The 18,459-nt window shown below is 33.1% G+C and overlaps 2 protein-coding genes across 2 annotated transcripts; both read right to left on the bottom strand.

Annotated features, from left to right (window-relative positions):
* Positions 1–72: 72 nt before the first annotated feature.
* LOC142519256 (cysteine protease ATG4-like) lies at positions 73–5,091 on the bottom strand. Its single transcript, XM_075622248.1, is given in 10 exon segments — positions 73–520; positions 627–697; positions 845–900; positions 1,875–2,013; positions 3,291–3,667; positions 3,847–3,897; positions 3,980–4,065; positions 4,155–4,263; positions 4,265–4,758; positions 4,948–5,091. Coding segments are annotated over 9 exon segments (1,527 nt in total). The 5' UTR covers positions 4,670–4,758; positions 4,948–5,091; the 3' UTR covers positions 73–287.
* Positions 5,092–5,784: 693 nt separating this feature from the next.
* LOC142519176 (putative glucan 1,3-alpha-glucosidase) lies at positions 5,785–17,987 on the bottom strand. Its single transcript, XM_075622143.1, has 6 exons — positions 16,232–17,987; positions 12,126–12,399; positions 11,911–12,046; positions 7,736–7,946; positions 7,434–7,640; positions 5,785–6,421 (listed from the first exon to the last, which is right to left on the bottom strand). The coding sequence occupies exons 1-6, from the start codon at positions 17,825–17,827 to the stop codon at positions 6,053–6,055; spliced, it is 2,793 nt and encodes a 930-aa protein (XP_075478258.1). The 5' UTR covers positions 17,828–17,987; the 3' UTR covers positions 5,785–6,052.
* Positions 17,988–18,459: the final 472 nt, after the last annotated feature.

Genomic DNA, 18,459 nt, shown 5'->3' with positions numbered 1-18,459 from the left:
CGAATAACTAAGTAGATAAAGAGATTAATTTTGCAATAATTTGTTAAATGCAAATAAAGTAGTCAGTCAACATAATATGATAAGAATAGAATTGAAAGCGAAAACAGAACGAATCTATAAATAAATAAATATACATATTTTGATTGTGTGAATCAGCGTATAAATAAAAGGGGAAAAGGCACACAAATTTGTGGGTTTTCAAAATATGGTTAAATTAAGTCCTAGAAGTTTATACAAGTTTTCAAATTTATGTCTTTATTCATCAGAATCATGCAAGGGGGGCTGGCTCAAAGTAGTTGCCAGTCGTCTTCCTGTGTACAAATATTCTCAGGCATATCAGAGGAGAGATCGTTTACGAGATCAAGCTCTCGAGCCTCACAAGTGTGATCTGTCGACGTGTTCCAAATCTGATACCCGGTGGGCTTAGGGGAAAGTCGGGTCTCGGATATTGTAAAGAGAGGAGCACCGTTTGATTGATCGATCAGCTCGGAAGCACGTGAACAAAAATCATCGAAATCTCCTGATTGAGGAAGAAGTTCAAGATTGAGGGACGATGTTATAATAATCGATTGTGATAGAAAAGGTTCAAATGATTGAAGGAAAACATTAGAGAGATCCATGCATACTCTTGTCTTTACAGTAAAACCCAATGGCCAAGGATGAATCAATCGAATCGAGCGGCATATGTCTTACAATACTGCAGTTGAATCCCCGAGGAGTTGAGTTAAAAATTAAAACGGATTGTAAAATTATAGTACTAAGTCAGATGATGTTGAAAATCAGGTAACTTGAACATTAATCATAGTTAAAGAAGAGTCGAGTTAAATTTGCGGGATCAACTTACTTGCAATGGTAGCTTGATGTATCGACGTCTAAATTATCCCTCTTAATGTCAACAACCTGCCAATCAAGATCGTAGTGAGTGGATGCTGCAACATGCCATCATCGTTGAGAAATCATTAGAACTTCAACAAAAACAGGGAGTAGACTAGATTGCAAATCACAATGGAAAGAAAGATTTAAAATCATAGAATCATGTTTCAATGGTACCACAATAGGATGCATATAATAAAATATCGACAGAGATCACTGACATTATGGCCAAGGAATGAATCCTATGGCTTGTTACAATGCTTTATGTCAAGGCCTACGGTGTCACCAGGCTGCACAAATCTTAATCTCAAATTATTCAAAGCGTTTCAAAAATAAAGTGACCTTAAATGTCCTATTCTAAGGCTTTTTATCATGGATATGACAGTTCCTTGAGATAGATGAAGGAGCGCCTACCTTTGGTACACATGACTCAGTAAAGATAATGCCAATTAAGTTAAAAATTGTTGCTGCCAAACTCGGACTTAACAATAATAGAGCGTCAAGAGAATTAAGGTACTCCATGTGCAAAATATACTCACATAATGGCTCGTGAGGGTTCATCATTCATAATTATTTCAGTGAGTTTCTCCATTTCTAGAATCCTCAAATAAGACCAAACCTTGGATATGCCTACCGCGCGGTGCCCGATAATTCGAAGACAAAAAATGTAAGATCGGGCAGGACACCACACTTATGAAGCCACCTTTCGATTTTACTGACAAAATCACTCATTTAATTACAATGAAGATGGCTTGTTAAGCTGCAATAGCATGTTCTCCAAAAGATAGTATGCAGAATACACAACAACCGTACTTCAGCCAATTCTAGAGCTCAAATCAGAAAGAGATCATCTTAGTCTAAAATTGCGGCACTCATATTATAATTTAAATATCATACAGGATACTAGTACTAGTAGCTCTATTAGGGTAGGCTCAGGGATTGGAATTTGTGATCATGAAGATATTTTACACAAGAGACTTCACGCGCAGGATTTCAATAACCTGCTGAACTTCGTGTGGATCCAGATAGAAAGCCTTTTCATCTTGCACTCCAACTATATATGTTGAAGCACCAGGCCTGCCACCCAAAATACCGAGGCTCTGCGGAAACATGAGTGTGGCACTCAGGAGTGGAAGATACCTGTCAATAAAAAGAACGAAAATATTGATACACACCCAGAGGAAACTAACAAAATGAAACAGTACACATTATGGAGTAACACACGTTTTTTCAACAACTTTGCTGTAGTCATACGAAATCCAAAAACCCTTGAGAATATTGTCTACAATATCATAAGTTACACCAAGATATGATATTTCTATGTAATAAACTAGAGTTAATACAAACAAAATTTATTACATTCTTCACTCATCCATTTTTATAAGATTTGCTGGGGGAGAAAAACTACAGAGTGTTTTATTGCTAACACTTTGGCCGTAAAATGTATTCTTTTTGGCCACGTTTGAATGGCCCTATCCTTCCTACTCCCTCGTCTGAAACTTAGAAATTAAGTGCAATTTGATCAACCTATCGTAACTCGTGTAAAATAAAATTAAAAATCGTTCCAATCAAGCGCCAACCCACCATCCCTACACGCCTCTCTATAATGTAACAAACAGAAAAAAATAAGTTCTCCATCACTATACCATCAATAAGTTTCCACATGGAGCATACCGTTCATGAAAGAGAATACCTTAAGCCTATCGGCATCTTACAAAGACACTCATATTGTAATAAAGTAATCAAAAGAAAATAATGCACAAGAATTTTTATGATGATTTGTTTCAAGGTTCTCATTTCAGAACCTGTACTCAAGACTCCTAAAAAACACCTTCCGACTGCTCTCCATGACGTGTGGATAGAACAGCACCATAACTATGCATAGTATTAAGATGCATAAGACTCTTAAAAAACACCTTCCGACTGCTCTCCATGACGTGTGGATAGAACAGCACCATAACTATGCATAGTATTAAGATGCATGGAATGCAAATAAGCTTGCGAAAACCACAGTGAGTAATTTTCACTGGTTAAAATATGACTACCCCAAGTCTAGAAAAACCTGGACATAATTATTTTTCTCTAATATTATACTTGACGATCTTTACACCATTTCACAGGTTGAAAAAAAATCCTTTAAGAAGTCAAACATGACTAAAAGCAAGTTTTACAAGTGTCCTGTCTTTGTAATAGGATTCAGAAACCAGTAATCGACTAGATCCCATGTTGCAAGCCATCTCTCAAATAAAGATAAAAAATGTCTAAGGTGGCAACTTTACGGGCCCCATAAGAAATAAAAAGATGGAATCAAATTTTACTGGGGTATACATTCAAGTCTACAATTGTGACAGAATAGAGACTGCAAATTTAAGGTGAACACAATCAAATCCATAATCGTGACATAATATAAACTGTACCTTGGGTTGACTTTTTCCACACCTAGAACCAACGGAACCATCAATAGAATAGGACCCCAGACAAGTTCGCCCCCGCTGAACTCTGACAAATGTATGAATATATCCTCAATGCAGAGGACAGGAGCTCCACCTCTTTCCCCATCGCTACCAGAGACAACGTATATGGTCATCATAGAGGACAAAACTCCATTACCAGTATCCTTGATTTTGTTATGCACCATACTTTCCCAGGTGCGGCACATGGCATAAGGGCCTACCCAGGAACCCGGAGCAAGGCCGTAATCCTTTCCAGCTTGGAGAAGATTGTGTATAGAAAAAGGTGAGTCCTCAGCATCTCCAAAAAGATGCAATATTTCCATGTAACTTTGGTCAATTGGCTGCATAATTAGAAACAAAACAATATGAACATTTAATTTGCCATAAACCATGGCTGAATCTCCTGGGTTATTATGTGATAGAGATTAACGCGTCCTCTGTCTTAACAATGAACAAAAGTTAAAACATATACATGAACCATCCCTATCTAATGATTTAATTTGGTGTAATAGTATAATACCTTGTGTGGAGATTTCCTCCACGATCGTCCTAATTTATGAAACAGAAATGCCTGTGTAAACATGCAACAAAATCAGTACAAATGATTATCCCAAATATTAGTAAAGAAATACAAATAGCATCAAGAATAATGCCTGAGCAACAAGCATCTGGCTGCTCCGAAGCATGCAACCCCAATTAACATCACCAGCGTACTTCGTTTCCCCGATGGACACAAAACCTAAGGAATAAAACAAAACCACATTATCTGCATCATCATCATCATCCATGTATCCCATTCACACATCCATTCAATATTCATAAAAATACCTTTCCGATACGTGATCAAGATACGAGATGAAAAATCCTCGACAAATGAAGCAAATCCCTCGCTCTCAGCTGGATCTGAGGAGTTGGCATTGTCGCCCTCCTGTGCAACCCTGATAACACATACCCAAAAGCCAAATATCACTCTTGGAAGCCGAACTTCCAGTTTTACCAAACCCCAATATTCTTCTCATTGATATAGCATTAATCATTACTCTTCTTACAGCAGCCTTGCACCCCTCATAATAGTTATTTCCACTACCCGATTTTTTTCTAACACAACAACTTTTAGAGTCACTTCGTCCGTGATCACTACTCAAATTCCCCAAAATAGATAAAGCCGGTGCCCATACACCTGACCAAAGAACTCCAGGCTTTTGATTCGTACTACTGCCAATACTCGATTCTGCCTCGGACAAGACAGAACCCAAAATTTCCTCCGGACGACAATCAAAGCTACAATTTTTCTTGTTATGATTATCAACGCGATCGTTGTCTTTCTCTAGTGACCCCTTCATGAACTAATCATCGACACCGGGGATAACAAAAAAATAAAATAAAAATCGGCGCCGCCTAACAACAGCATCCCACCAGAACAATTCAATATCTGAAGAAAGAACAAAAATTCCCCCACAATCAGATCGAAAAACGTGAACTTCGAATTATGGGCAGATCAATCAGTTCTTCTAAAGGAAAAAAACATCGTTTACTGCACGAAATAGACAGCACGGACAGAATTAAAGATGGGATTAAGTCAAAAACAGAAAAGGGGGGATTCAAGAATGACATAGCGTACCGGTGATGCCAACGTTGTTGAGACACGAACGTGAGAAGAAACCACGTCCGGGTGGGCCGGCGTTGCGGCGTTTGAGTTCGAGCTAGAGTTACTCGAGGAAAGCTTTCCGCCTGCAATAACAATTCGTTTGCGTGCAATAGGCACGTTGCACATTCTTGGCCCGATATTTTATATATATAATTTAATTAATTTGTTTAATAATTAAGAACAACTTCAAAAAAAATAAAAAATTTAGTCATGGCGTGGGAAATATATATACTTTCTTAGTAAAGAAATATATTTTATATTAATTACATTATAGAAAAAAAAAGTATTTAGATCAATGATATTAATACTGGATGATTGTTTGAGTGAATCTATGTTATATTAAGATTTAAGAATAACATTCTTGATCTTTGTTTTTTATAAAATGTTCCTAAAAATATCTAATTTTTTTTAAAAAAGTACGATACATTAAATTTTTATTTTATTTTACAGTGTTCGAACATCTCATTCATCTAAAATTTATTGAAAATCGATTCGACTAAAAATAGCTCTCTGCAATCAAAATTTTACAGATAGAAATATCAAATTTGAGATCCAAAAATTAAACCAAAGTAAAATTTGAAAAACAAAAACATTATGTCATATCCCATAAAAGGAAACGAACTTTGGTCAAAGTATTGTTGATTAAATCATATTTTTCCTCATCAAGATTTGTAATCCAGGATGAAACCATATGCTTCATATTGTGTTATATTTCTTGCTAAAAAAATATAAACATATAATTATATATCATTATTTGGCAGCAACTCTTTACGTAATTAAACTCATCGTTTATATTTGTTCAGCCTCAAATAAGTATAATATGGAAGAGAGGATTTCATTCCTTGTAATCCAACACAGAGATAATTCCCTGGGTCAGAAATTATCTTGCAACATCAACAATTTTCAAATATATGAAAGTAGTTAAGTTGTCCAAAGTGCTCAAATTTCTCAAAATTACTTCTCATCTTGTGTCAAAATCTAATCTTACTTGAATCCGCAGATCATGTTACTGATACAGAAGGTTCTCCCATCTAAATGCAAAAGGCTACAGCAGTCAGAACAACCTTGCAAGAGATTCTTACGAAATCTTGATCGTCCAATCGTCTGCAATTCGAATGTTAGGCTTACGGATGGTCAGGACCGATGAGCTCTGCCCTCCTCGAAGAAGGAGTGGCCCCCATTCAATGTCAACCTTCTGGTTTGCTGGTTCAATCAGAGCGGTTTTTGGTTGATGAGACAGACCTAAAAGTATTATTCTCTCCACAGTGCATTCTGAGGCAAATTTATTGCTGCCAGCTCCAAGAGGCGCCAAGTTTGAAGACATAAGCTTTCCGTTCAAGAATGTAAAACGACGGTGTATGTAGGCTCCTTGCTGGAATTCAAAGCTCTTTCCATTGTCAACATAAAGATCACCTGCAGCAGCTTTGGAACTATTAAGAGCTATAACCTGTGAGACGAAAGAAATGGAAATTAGCATAACATGTTATCCAATAAGGGAAGGATAGCCGGCAGAAGCCAATTACTCCGCTGGCATAAGTAAGATTCATGGCCTTGTTACATGAGATATATGAATTGGTCGTCTGATCAAGAGTGCAGATGGAACCATATTCCAAAAAGAAATAAAAAAAAGACTAGCAAAGTCGTTATATTTCATTCATGATTTGCTCATTATGTGCTTATCTTAAGCTTAAAAAAGTAATTAGAACTGTGAAGGAACACATAGAAGATATTTTATGTAGAATGGCGGCCCGAGATACACACTCATAGTGAAGCACAAAGATGATAATCAAATTCATATTTTTACCATTTATATCAACAAAGATAAACAAATTTCATATCATTTACTATTGGTGTCATTGGAAATGGAAATTAGTATAACATGTTATCCAGTAAGGGAAGGATAGCCAGCAGAAGCCAATTACTCCGCCGGGATAAGCAAGATTCATGGCCTTGTTACATGAGATATATGAATTGGTCCTCTGACCAAGAGTGCAGATGGAACCATATTCCAAAAAGAAATAAAAAAAGACTAGCCAAGTCGTTATATTTCATTCATGATTTGCTCATTTTGTGCTCATCTTAAGCTTCAAAAAGTAAATAGAACTGTGAAGGAACACAGAGAAGACATTTTATGTAGAATGGCGGCCCGAGATACACACTCATAGTGAAGCACAAAGATGATAATTTATATCAACAAAGATAAACAAATTTCATATCATTTACTATTGGTGTCATTGGTATGAACATTCACTTTTTATAGAGGAAGAATTTAAGTGCAAAAGTAAACAGTAAAAACTAAAATTTCCCTCGAATATAAAGTTTCACAAACTGCAAAAGTAGTGGAAGAAATAAAACGGAGTGAGGAGGGTGGGTGAGATTAATTCCCGCATTTCTGAGTGAGTGAGCTCATTTCTACAAAAATTCCAAAAGAGGATCAAGCCTAAACTTCGAAAGCATACCAGAGTATACGGATCATTTTCCATTTGAGTTGAGCTCCTTCGGAACCTATCTTTTCTTGGTATGATTGTACCAGCCCGTTGAAAAGCAGGGATGCTATCTTCTAAAGCTTCCAACTTATGTGTTGCGCCTCCCTTGTAAGCAGCTCCAGTTTTCATGTCAAACCAAGATTGATCCCCAGGAAGATAAACTGGAACGTGTTTAGCTCCCTGTATAAAATTTTACCATCCATTAATCAGAAGTTTCAAAGAGAAACATGAATATCTCACATTGAAAGTAAAAATAAATCTGGTTATAGCGAGACCTTAGTATATATTCCTTGCACCAAGAGAGCATTTCCAACCATAAATGATTCGTCGTTGCCGAACGTATTCTCATCAGAAGGAAATTCCATCCAAAGTGGGCGAGCTACAGGAATACCAATGGTGTTTGCTTCTCTGAATAACGTGTAAAAGTAAGGAAGTAGCATGTAGCGTACATGAACGGCTTCCTTCATTAGTTCCGTATTTCGCTCCCTGCATCAAACATAGAGCTCATTCATATCATATACAAGACAAATTTGTAAATTTGTAGATAAATATAGAAGGGATACATAGGGTCGGTGCAGTTAGTAGAATCAAACAAAGAATGTGGAGATGAATAGTGAAAAAGGTACAAACAAAGTTAGTTTCAGTTAGCCATATAGTATTAATTTTATCACACACCAGGAAATTCTATTAATGAAATTATTGGAAGATTGAAAAAAAACTCACGTCAGTGCAAAAATATAATATTATTGAAGATTGAAGTTTCACTACACTTGCACATATCACATACCACAGTGACTGAAGCACATGACCAATTAATCAGAGTGATAATAAAGCAAGGGAATTGATTGATCGGTTATCAGAATAACAGAAAGATGAAGTCTTAGCTTATTGTATCAATTCACATAATTGTCTGCAATAATCTCCGGTCACCAGTTATCCTTCCTTTTCTTAGATTTCATGAGGAGATCCGAGGGTCTTGTAAACGATATACAAGGTTTCGCCAAGCTTCTCAAGATCAACACCAATAATTATGCATCACAAAATCCTGTTTCATAACAGCTACTGACACCATGCACATCAGTGAAACAGATCAATCTTTTGTGCCCTTGCAATGCATGTACTTTATAAGGAGAATATTAATTCCACAAGCTAAAACCTAAGCAGAAAAGACACCCGGTGAATATCTATTACTATATTATAACGGAAAAGGGCTTTTGAATAACCGTTTAGTATTTTATGTGATCGATCTACCACAATTACGCTTATCTTCCTTTACCAACAAGTTTTCTTCAAGGGGAAAAATGTGTATTTTGTATTTGTTGCCTTCAAAATGTCGGAGAGGAAGATAAAACCGAAGTGATGATTGGAATTCAAAGGAGCACAACTTTTTTTCAGGGAAGAGAAACGTGTGGATACGATGTTGCGATGTACAATTACTCATCAAAGTATCACCATTCAAAATTGCTTCACGGTGATGCACTGATGCTACAATACCTTGGGTTTTCTTTATTTACATTTTTTTTGTTTCCTAATTTCTGGTTTTCTTATCTCATTTGTCCTTCTCATTTTTTGCATTTTTTGAATGTTGAAAAAAGGAATTGATTCCACAGGAGGCAAAAAAATAAAGTTAATACCTATATTACTTGCCATAAATTATGATGAAGTTGTATTACACGCAATTTTAGTCACTAGTTATTACGATGCCTCTGTCTCTCACATAATCTAAACACCAAAACTCTAGACTCGTGCTTAAACATGAGTAGGAAATCTTCTCAAATCATTCCTCGATGATCAGTTACAACACAGTGCAATTGCATCTATAAGTCATAGTCATTGCCTAATCTTAAATTCAAACATCCATGTGAGAAGTGGTAGGAGCAGAAGCCAGAAAATGAGATGGAATGCCAACAAATAAAATGAAACATTTGAGCCCACAAATCAGATGTCATGGCATCTGTGTGATATTTGATCATGGAGCAGCAGCAAAGTTACAATCTACATACAGAAAAATAATTGAAACGTAGGATAGTTAGAACACATAAAAATTATTATTTCTCTCTAGAGTTTTCTACCCAAGGAAAGGAGGTAATCAAGTAAGGCTTCGACTTCAACTGTCTATTAACGAATTTACGAAATGATAAGAAAACCTTGAGATTCAATCATAAATCACTTGGCCCCGTTTGATCTAGGGTAACTTTCACAGTCTCATGGAGTAAATGACTTGCTTTCAAACTGTTTTCAAATGCAACATACCTTTTCAAATGCAACATACCGTCCAACCACTCAACCAACTTTTATTTCTCTAACAAAATTAACGTGTTAGGGATTTGAGTAGATTGGGTCTAAATAGTTTAGAGAGTTTTATGGGTTCAAATGAATTGGGCCTAGAAGTTACTAGAGGAGGGGAAAAAGTTAAATAAATAAGAATAGAGTTGGTTGGAGGGGCACTCACGTTTGTTTCCTAGATTTTGCTAGCTTGAGCTAGGGTAGGGAGAGAGCTATGTTTCATGGATACGGATACAGATACGGATATCGTATTGAATACGATACAGATACGACGATATGGATACGACGATACATTAAAATTTGAAAATATAAGACTCGATAGGCTAAGAAATTATTAATATATATATATATATATATATATATATATATATAAATTTAGTATTAAAAATTAAAAATTGTAGAGATATATATTTAAATAAACTAGAAGATACGCACGCACGTGTGAAACATACAAGGATGATATGAGGAGAATAATTCTCACTTTATTCTCACTATCTTTTATTTCTCGACCATTAATTCAATCAATGATACCTCGATAAAGTTCAGATTTATTTTTTGCTTGAGCCTTGAATACTAATATAATTGAGTTGTTTTAGGTTTGATATACATATAAGTATATAGTGTTGCAATATTCTGTCTAAATCTAAAAATATTTATTAATGTTATCCCTAATCAGAATCATATTCTTACTATAACTGTGAATAATATAGTTAGACTATGAGTATTCATAGTGATAAAACAAAAAACAAATATATCAATTTTAATTTTTTTAACAACCACCATAATTTCTAAATTTTTCATTATATATTTTGAAGTTACAAAGTTCTTTACATAAATCATGTCCTTGAAAAAATAGCTACAAGTTGCATAAAACATGAAGACAATTGTAATACTTTTAAAAACTTTTATTTTCCGAGCAATTTTTTTTTTAAAAAAACATAAGAAAATTTTAAAAATCTTATAAGTCATTTTAAGTAACTTAAATATAAGAGTAGTTTGTTTGACATAAAAACGATTTGAATTCATTTTGATTCCTCATTTTCTATTACTTTGATGTATATAAGAGTAAATGTTTCACACAAAATAAATTAAACTCATTTTGATTTTTTTGAAGTGTTCTTTTATTCATCCAACAATTATTTGTGTTTGTCATGCCTAGGGTTTTACAATTTGGCTCATTGACGCTAGTTGACACCCAAGTCAATGCAATCCTCATTATGTCCACCATTTGCTTAGTACAAGGCTTTGCAATCACACGGTAGATCACAATTATAAGAAACAAAAGTTGTGCTTTGAGTAACAAATATAGCTTCTGACCTGAAGATCAAGAAATGTTAGAAGTAAAAGATTAATCTTTCACTATCATTCAGTTTTGTTAATGATTTCATAATCATCAATATTGATTAGTTCTAGTAGCTTAATATTGCATTGTATTGTAAAAAATAACGAGAAAATTAGTTACAATAATAATAAATTTTTTACACTGAGTACATAAAAATATTCATGTTGTTGAGTATACTTTTGGTCTATTAGTTTATCACTTAAATTTTTGTGGTCCCTAAATATTTTTGTTCAATATTTTTTTTGTCTCTGATCTTCAAAATTAATATACAATTAGTCCTAGTTATTAATTTGATGTCTAAAATTAACAACGTAATATATTGTAGAGATATATATAAATATATATAAAATATAAAATATACAACTTCATAAGAGTGATTTAAGAAGAAAAAAAATCAATTTTTTTTGCCGAAGCGTATCGCCGCCGTGTCCATGGGGTATCATAACAGTGTCCATGACATATCCGACTGATCAAACCTACAAAAATCAATGTCACGGATTTTTCCGTATCCGACATGTGTATCGGCGTGTCATATCCATGTCCGATACTTCAGGAAAAAAAATTTAGGAATATCCGTGCAACATATGGAGAGAGGAGTGACTTTCTTCTTGTAAAGGATTTATTCCTTGGCTAGGTGTTTCACTCGTATTATTGTAGTTCTTGTTGCTTTGAGTCACTGTAATCATGCGACGTTCTTTGATTCACTATTTTCTACATATCAGTTTATATTCTCTCTATTTTGTGCTGTGGTTGTATCAATGTGCAAGAAAACATTAGCCTCATTCTAGCATCTACCTAAAGGTGGAAAAGATAATACCGTACCCGAACAACCAAGGTTCCCGTCTCTTGGTATCATGATGAGCATGGGCTCTAAAGAAGGGATAATAGGCACCCAGCTGATACCAGCGAACCAACAACTCAGTATCCGGATTTCCGAAAAATCCACCAACATCCGCACCTACAGAGTAGAAATAAAATCAATAAAGATTAAATTCATACATACTGGTATGCGATAAAAACACAGAGAATATACTAACCAGAGAATGATATCCCTGTGAGACCAAGTGTCAAGATCATGGGAACTGAAACCCTTAAATGTTCCCATTCAGCTGTATTATCTCCAGTCCAAACTGCTCCATATCTTTGACTTCCAGGGAAAAATGCTCTTGACAAAACGAAAGGGCGTTCTTTCCCCTCCACGCGCTTAACAAGCCCATCCGATGTTGCCATGTGAAAGTAATAGCCATATGCATTATGCAACTCTCGATGCTCAACATCTCCATAGTGTAAAGCATCTCTAGGCATCGAAACCTGACACAGAAAAAATAACCACTTTTTCATTTAATAACAATCACATTCAACCATACATAAGTAGTGAATCGTCAAACTGTAATTACACGGTAGGACAATCACTAGTTACATGGATGATTTGAGAAATAACTAAACCAATATTTTTAATGACGGTAAGACACGAGAATATCATTCATTTCATTTCTCACCAAGGAAAAATAGCTTGTAAGAAATTGAAGAATGTCCAAAATATTATGATGTTTCATTACCGAGTAATTTGTATAGAAGTAAAGTTATTGGAAGAAAATTGATATAAAACTTGGGATTGGAAATACAGAAATTCAAAAGTAAAAAAAAAATCTATGTGGGATTATTAGCTTTGATGGCACAAAACAAAATTAATCACAGAAGACAGAGAAATCTTATTGCCTTGGACCTTCAACGATTGAAATGCAGCAAGAAGTTTCATCCAGTTAATAAAGAGGTATCAAATGAAACAATTATAAAACCACAGAGCTCCCGAGTCATTAAACTACCTCGGTTATTCAAAAGTTATACTTGCTAAGTCAATAGAAGTTGTTGGTCCACTTCAATATCCTTGAGCAGAGATCTCTCCCTTGTAAATTCCTTGACCAGAAAAAGTCATCCTCACTAGTGAAACGGCTTAAAATGAAAGATCCATCTCACACGTTAATAGCACCATGCCACTACCGAAACCAGTTCACCATATACACCCACAACACACTAATACCGGTTAGCATGTATGCTCTTACCAAAAAAATTAATGTTTCAGTTAACGCGATTTCAAACATCTGATAGTCTGTTTTAACTTTCGATCGCAGCAAAAAGTGCATAACAGGAATCAAAATTTATAATATTGTATCCTATCTTGATAACCTAGAATATCATAAGAATGAGATTGACATGCCTGCATCAAAATCTATATACATATAAAAGTGTGGATAGTAGAAAAGTTTTCTCATTGTGAACGGACATTATTACCCTTCACATGTTTACTTATTTTCATTATTAGGTAACATAAGTGGTAATTTCATATTTATTCCATTAATTAATAATTAATACTAACTAACCATATTTTATGGTTATTATTTTGTGCTTTTGACTTTCTTCTCCATGTTCTTAAATGTTTGAGCTAATTTTAAATAAACAAACTATTAAATTTACTTAATATTAATATCAATTATTTTTTTTATTTTAATAATTTTCGTTCTAAATTTAATATTGATAAATGAAGAAACAAAAAAATTTAAATAATCAGTATTATTTTTAAACTAAATAAAATGAAGAAACAAAAAAATTAAAATAATCAGTATTATTTTTAAACTAAATAAAATGAATTGAATTGAAAATAAAATTATATTTAATCAAAATTTTAAATTTATTTTGTCAAACTATTAATTTTTAAATGCAAAAAATTCAAAAATTACAAAATCATAACCATAAAATTCAAAAATACAAAATCATAACCATAAAATATGGTTAATTAGTATTAATTATTAATTAATAGAATAAGTGTGAAACTACTACATATGTTACTTGATAATTAAAATAAGTAAAAAAGTGAAGGGCAATTACGTCCTTTCACAATTGGAAAGCATTTTAAGTATCCACACTTTTATAGATTTATAGATTACTAGCATGATGCACGTGCGTTGCACGTAATATCAATTATATTATAAAAATTAAAAAAATTGATTTTCTAAAAAACAATTTAAATCATTTTGTTATTTATTTGGGTTTAATTTCTTATCATATTAGATGATTTATAAGAACTTATATAACTTAGTTTCAAAATTGTTTCCCAAATTAAAATTCAACAAATTAATTCTATATTATATAATAAATTATAATGAATATAATATATAAAACAAAATGAACTGAAACAAATTGCTAAAAAAATATATATTCAAACACCACGTATAAAGCATAATAATCTAAAAATCAACCAAATTATGGATTTTATCTATATATAAATCATAATCTACAAAAGCGAAGCATACTAAAGACAAATAATTTTCAATTTAAAATCACTGTGACTAACTCATAAAAACAATATTAAAACAAATGAAATAGTAATATTGATAATAAAATATAACTCATAATATTTAATTTAACATCCTAAAGAATTTTTTTACTTTTTATTTTTATAATTCTATATCATGGATAATAAATTCTATATATCGATCTTTCGTAGACTAACATTGATGACTATTAATTTCTTGTTAAATAAGTTTTAAAATAATAAATAAATCAACATATGTAAAGAAATGCACATTCAAATAAGATTATATGGTAAATATCAAATAAACTCATATAATAATTATTAAATATAGATTTTAAACTACTGGTATGATTTTCACCATTAAAATTTGAAATATAACAAAAGAAATAAACTTTCATAAAAAAATGTTATTTTTGTATCTATTGAATTAATTAGTTTGATTTAAAAATAATTAAATAAATATATTAAATTATATCATATATAAAAATTCTGATACTTTGACAAATGTTAATAAATGATCATTATAATATATTTATTATAAGGATTATATCATATATTGTTTTACAGTATAAAATAACTTAGTGTCTTTTTACTCATTAAATCTCTTTTCATGAATTACATATTCAAATAGTACTCAATCATAACAATAATGTCATGACATTTTATTTGTATTTGTAGAGTTATTTACATACAAGTATATAATGACAATTATATTGACAAAAAGGTAAGCACACATTAAATAAAAAAAATCAATAAACACTTAATTTGAAAAAATAAAAATAAAAATTTGAGCTTATTCACAAATGTTATCACAATTGATACTTTTTCAGCTTATTTTTCTTAAAAAAAAAAATCAATGACGGTATCTATTATATGTAGAAAAAAAAGTAGAGTCAAATGGTACATAGATAAAATTATTATAAAATTGTTTTAAAAAATGACACAAATGAGTCAAAAAGAGTAAGAGCAAGATGTTCCTACAAATAATTATTAGTATAACGTTAACATAACTAAATTGGAAGTTATGTTGGTGTAGAGTAAGTCTCTTGTGAGAATGTCTCACGATTTTTATATGTAACAAGTCAACCCTACCGATATTCACAATAAAAATTAATACTCTTAGAATAAAACTTAAAATGAAAAATTGTTGTCATATGTTCTTAATTATTCCAAATTATAAGTAAGTACTATTTTAGATTTTCAAGATGTAATTTTTACATTTTAGGAAAATATTTATCAATTAATTGATGTAATGAGTAGATAAATATCAACATCATATACTAAAATATTTTCTTCCACTCTTATATTGCTTAATTAATTAAAATATATTCATATAATTCTGTTTACACTCTTATATTGCTTAATCAATTCAAATCCTTTCACTTCATTGTATTTGTATTGTTATTTTAGTTCAATTTAGTACTTAATCTGATAAATCATTATTCCAAATTCTTATAATTTGTTTTTATCTATCTTTTTACTAACGAAATGTTGTTTCATGGATTTGATCACGTTATGCAAAGATTAAAAATATTTTTAATATTAATTTATTTTTTAGTTATTCAGAATATGGGTTCACGTGCGGATGCACGTGCTTTTTTGCTAGTTTAAAGAAATGCATGAATCTCATTAGCTTTTGATATTATCTACAAATTAAAGCAGTTGAAATAGGTAGGTAAAAAAAAGTAACAATAAGCTTGAGATATTAGCAGTACTAGGTTTTCATTTAGTGCAACGACGAAACAAAACAAATTTTAATATTAATTTAACAAGAAAAAGTGTGAGCCCAATAAGTAACAAGAACCAATAGAGAATCACTCAAAAGTTTACCTCTGGACCATTGAATACAGAAGGTTCATTCATGTCGTTCCAGATGTGCAAGGATGGAGTTGAACCAACGTAACTGTCAAATGAAAATTTCCCAGCCCACCAGGACCTAATCTCTGGACTCAGCATATCCAAGTATGAAGAGGAGCCAGACCAGCACCAACCATCAAAATCCTTTCCAGTCGCATCCTTCACATAGTATCCCTTTTGGGAAGCCTCCTTATGTATGTAATATGACTCATCCCGCTTAATGTGAGGATCCACAATCGTGACCATATGCCTACCTTTGGCAGCCAATTTCTTCTGCATCTCATCAGGGTTCGGGAATAAAGCCTTGTCCCATGTAAAATATCTCTTCCCATCTGTATGCTCGATATCAAGCCATAAAACATCATACGGAATATCATGTTCATCAAATTTGGAGTCGACATTGTAAACGTCCTCCTCATCCCGATAATTCCATCTACATTGATGGTAAGCAATGGCAAACAACTGTGGCAATGCCGGAGTTCCTGTCACACCAGTATACTGCCTCACTACATCTTTTGGTCCCGGACCGACAAAAAAGAAAGCATCCACCACACCAGCCTCACTCATCCAAAAGGTATCAACTCTCTTCTGATCAGAAGGCAACCTTAAGATTGAAGAGAAGTCGTCATTCCAGCCAGGCCCCAAAACATCAATCTGCATTTCAGCAGCATTGAGCCAGAAAAACCCAGAACTCCCTCGTGACTTCCCATGTGAAATCATGAAAGGAATGGTCCCATAAAGCCCAAAAGGTGAATCATGGAGGTACTCAAAGACATCAAGATTAAACAACCTATAGGGCTCAGAGTCCTCAACACCAGGCCCTCTAGTTGGCTTCAAAGCTAGACTGGTGGCATGTTCAGGAATGCCATAAACAAAATCAGCCTCATAAAAAGACACGTCAAAGCTAATACTTTGCGGTCCGAACGGCCGTGTATCAGTGTGACTTCTAAATCTCTCCTCCCAATCCTCGTTTTCCTCCTTTTTCTCCCTCAACTGTTCAAAATCAAACAAACCATTCGAGTTCAAAGACAACACCTTTTTCCCATTTTTACCACTCTCCCTCACAAATACCTCAAAAGGGTCATGCCTAATCACACCTTCATACCCATCAGAAAGATAAAAAACTGACAAAGTACCCGAACCATCCTTGCTTTCTTCCTCTTTCACCCTCTGCAACCACAGCCTCTTCTCCAAAAACTCCGGCAAAATGACATCGGGAACCTCGAATCTCTTCTTCCGGGTGCCTAGACTTTGGTCCTCATCAATCTTGAGCCTCAAAACACCATCTTGATAAGCCGATAATGTAAGAACTAAAGGCTTACTGGTGATGGGCTGCTCGTGATTCTCGCCATTTTCTACACCATTTTCTCTCTGGATAAGTTTAGCTACAAGATCACCTTCAGTAACAGATATATCGGTGGCGATTAATGAGCACACCCCAGGTTTCCTAGATCGGGCACGTTTGCAGAAAGGGGTCTGATTACAGTTCCGAAATTCATCTTTCTTCCAAGAAAACACGCAGTTTATCAGGAGTAGAATGAACAAAAAGATGCTCAGCGGTTTTCCCATGAATCGTAATTTCTAGTAAGGAAATCTCAGTTTGTGGAAATCATGAAAATGGTGGCCGTGGATTGGGGAAGAAAGAATTACTCCGTAGTCTCTCATAAACGAAGCTAGAAGTTTGTGAATCAGGCCGCCGGAAATTCGGAATAGAGGTTTTTATCTCAAATCACCCCCTCATTCTAACAAAAATACCAATTTAGCCTTAGTTAATTCTAATAAATTAACTTAGAATTTATGGAGTAATAATAAATTGGTTATTTTGCAAATGGGTTGAACGTGTATATAGAGCTTATTATATTCTTTAAAGGAAAACATATTTTCTTGTAAAATTCAAGATCTAGTTATTAATAATATAATTAAATTAAAATAATTATTATGAGAGATTAGATTCATATAACATATGAAAAATAATTAAGTTGGAGATAATAAAATAATTTATGAATGAATGATGAGAATTTTATTAGGTAAATAAATAAATTTGAACAGTTTATCATCATATATTTTTATTAAACTCCATGTTTCGATTGTTTTTTTAATAAAAATAATTGTTAATATTTGACAAATCATGTACCCATATTTTTTAATTACGTATACAAATTTTTTATTTTCTTATCACTACTTTATTATCGGTTTATTTT

This window comes from Primulina tabacum, chromosome 1, assembly GCF_025594145.1.
Source record: "Primulina tabacum isolate GXHZ01 chromosome 1, ASM2559414v2, whole genome shotgun sequence".
NCBI classification, from domain to species: Eukaryota; Viridiplantae; Streptophyta; class Magnoliopsida; order Lamiales; family Gesneriaceae; genus Primulina; species Primulina tabacum.
Note: the sequence above shows the minus strand (reverse complement) of the source record. Positions and strands in the feature narration are given on the sequence as shown.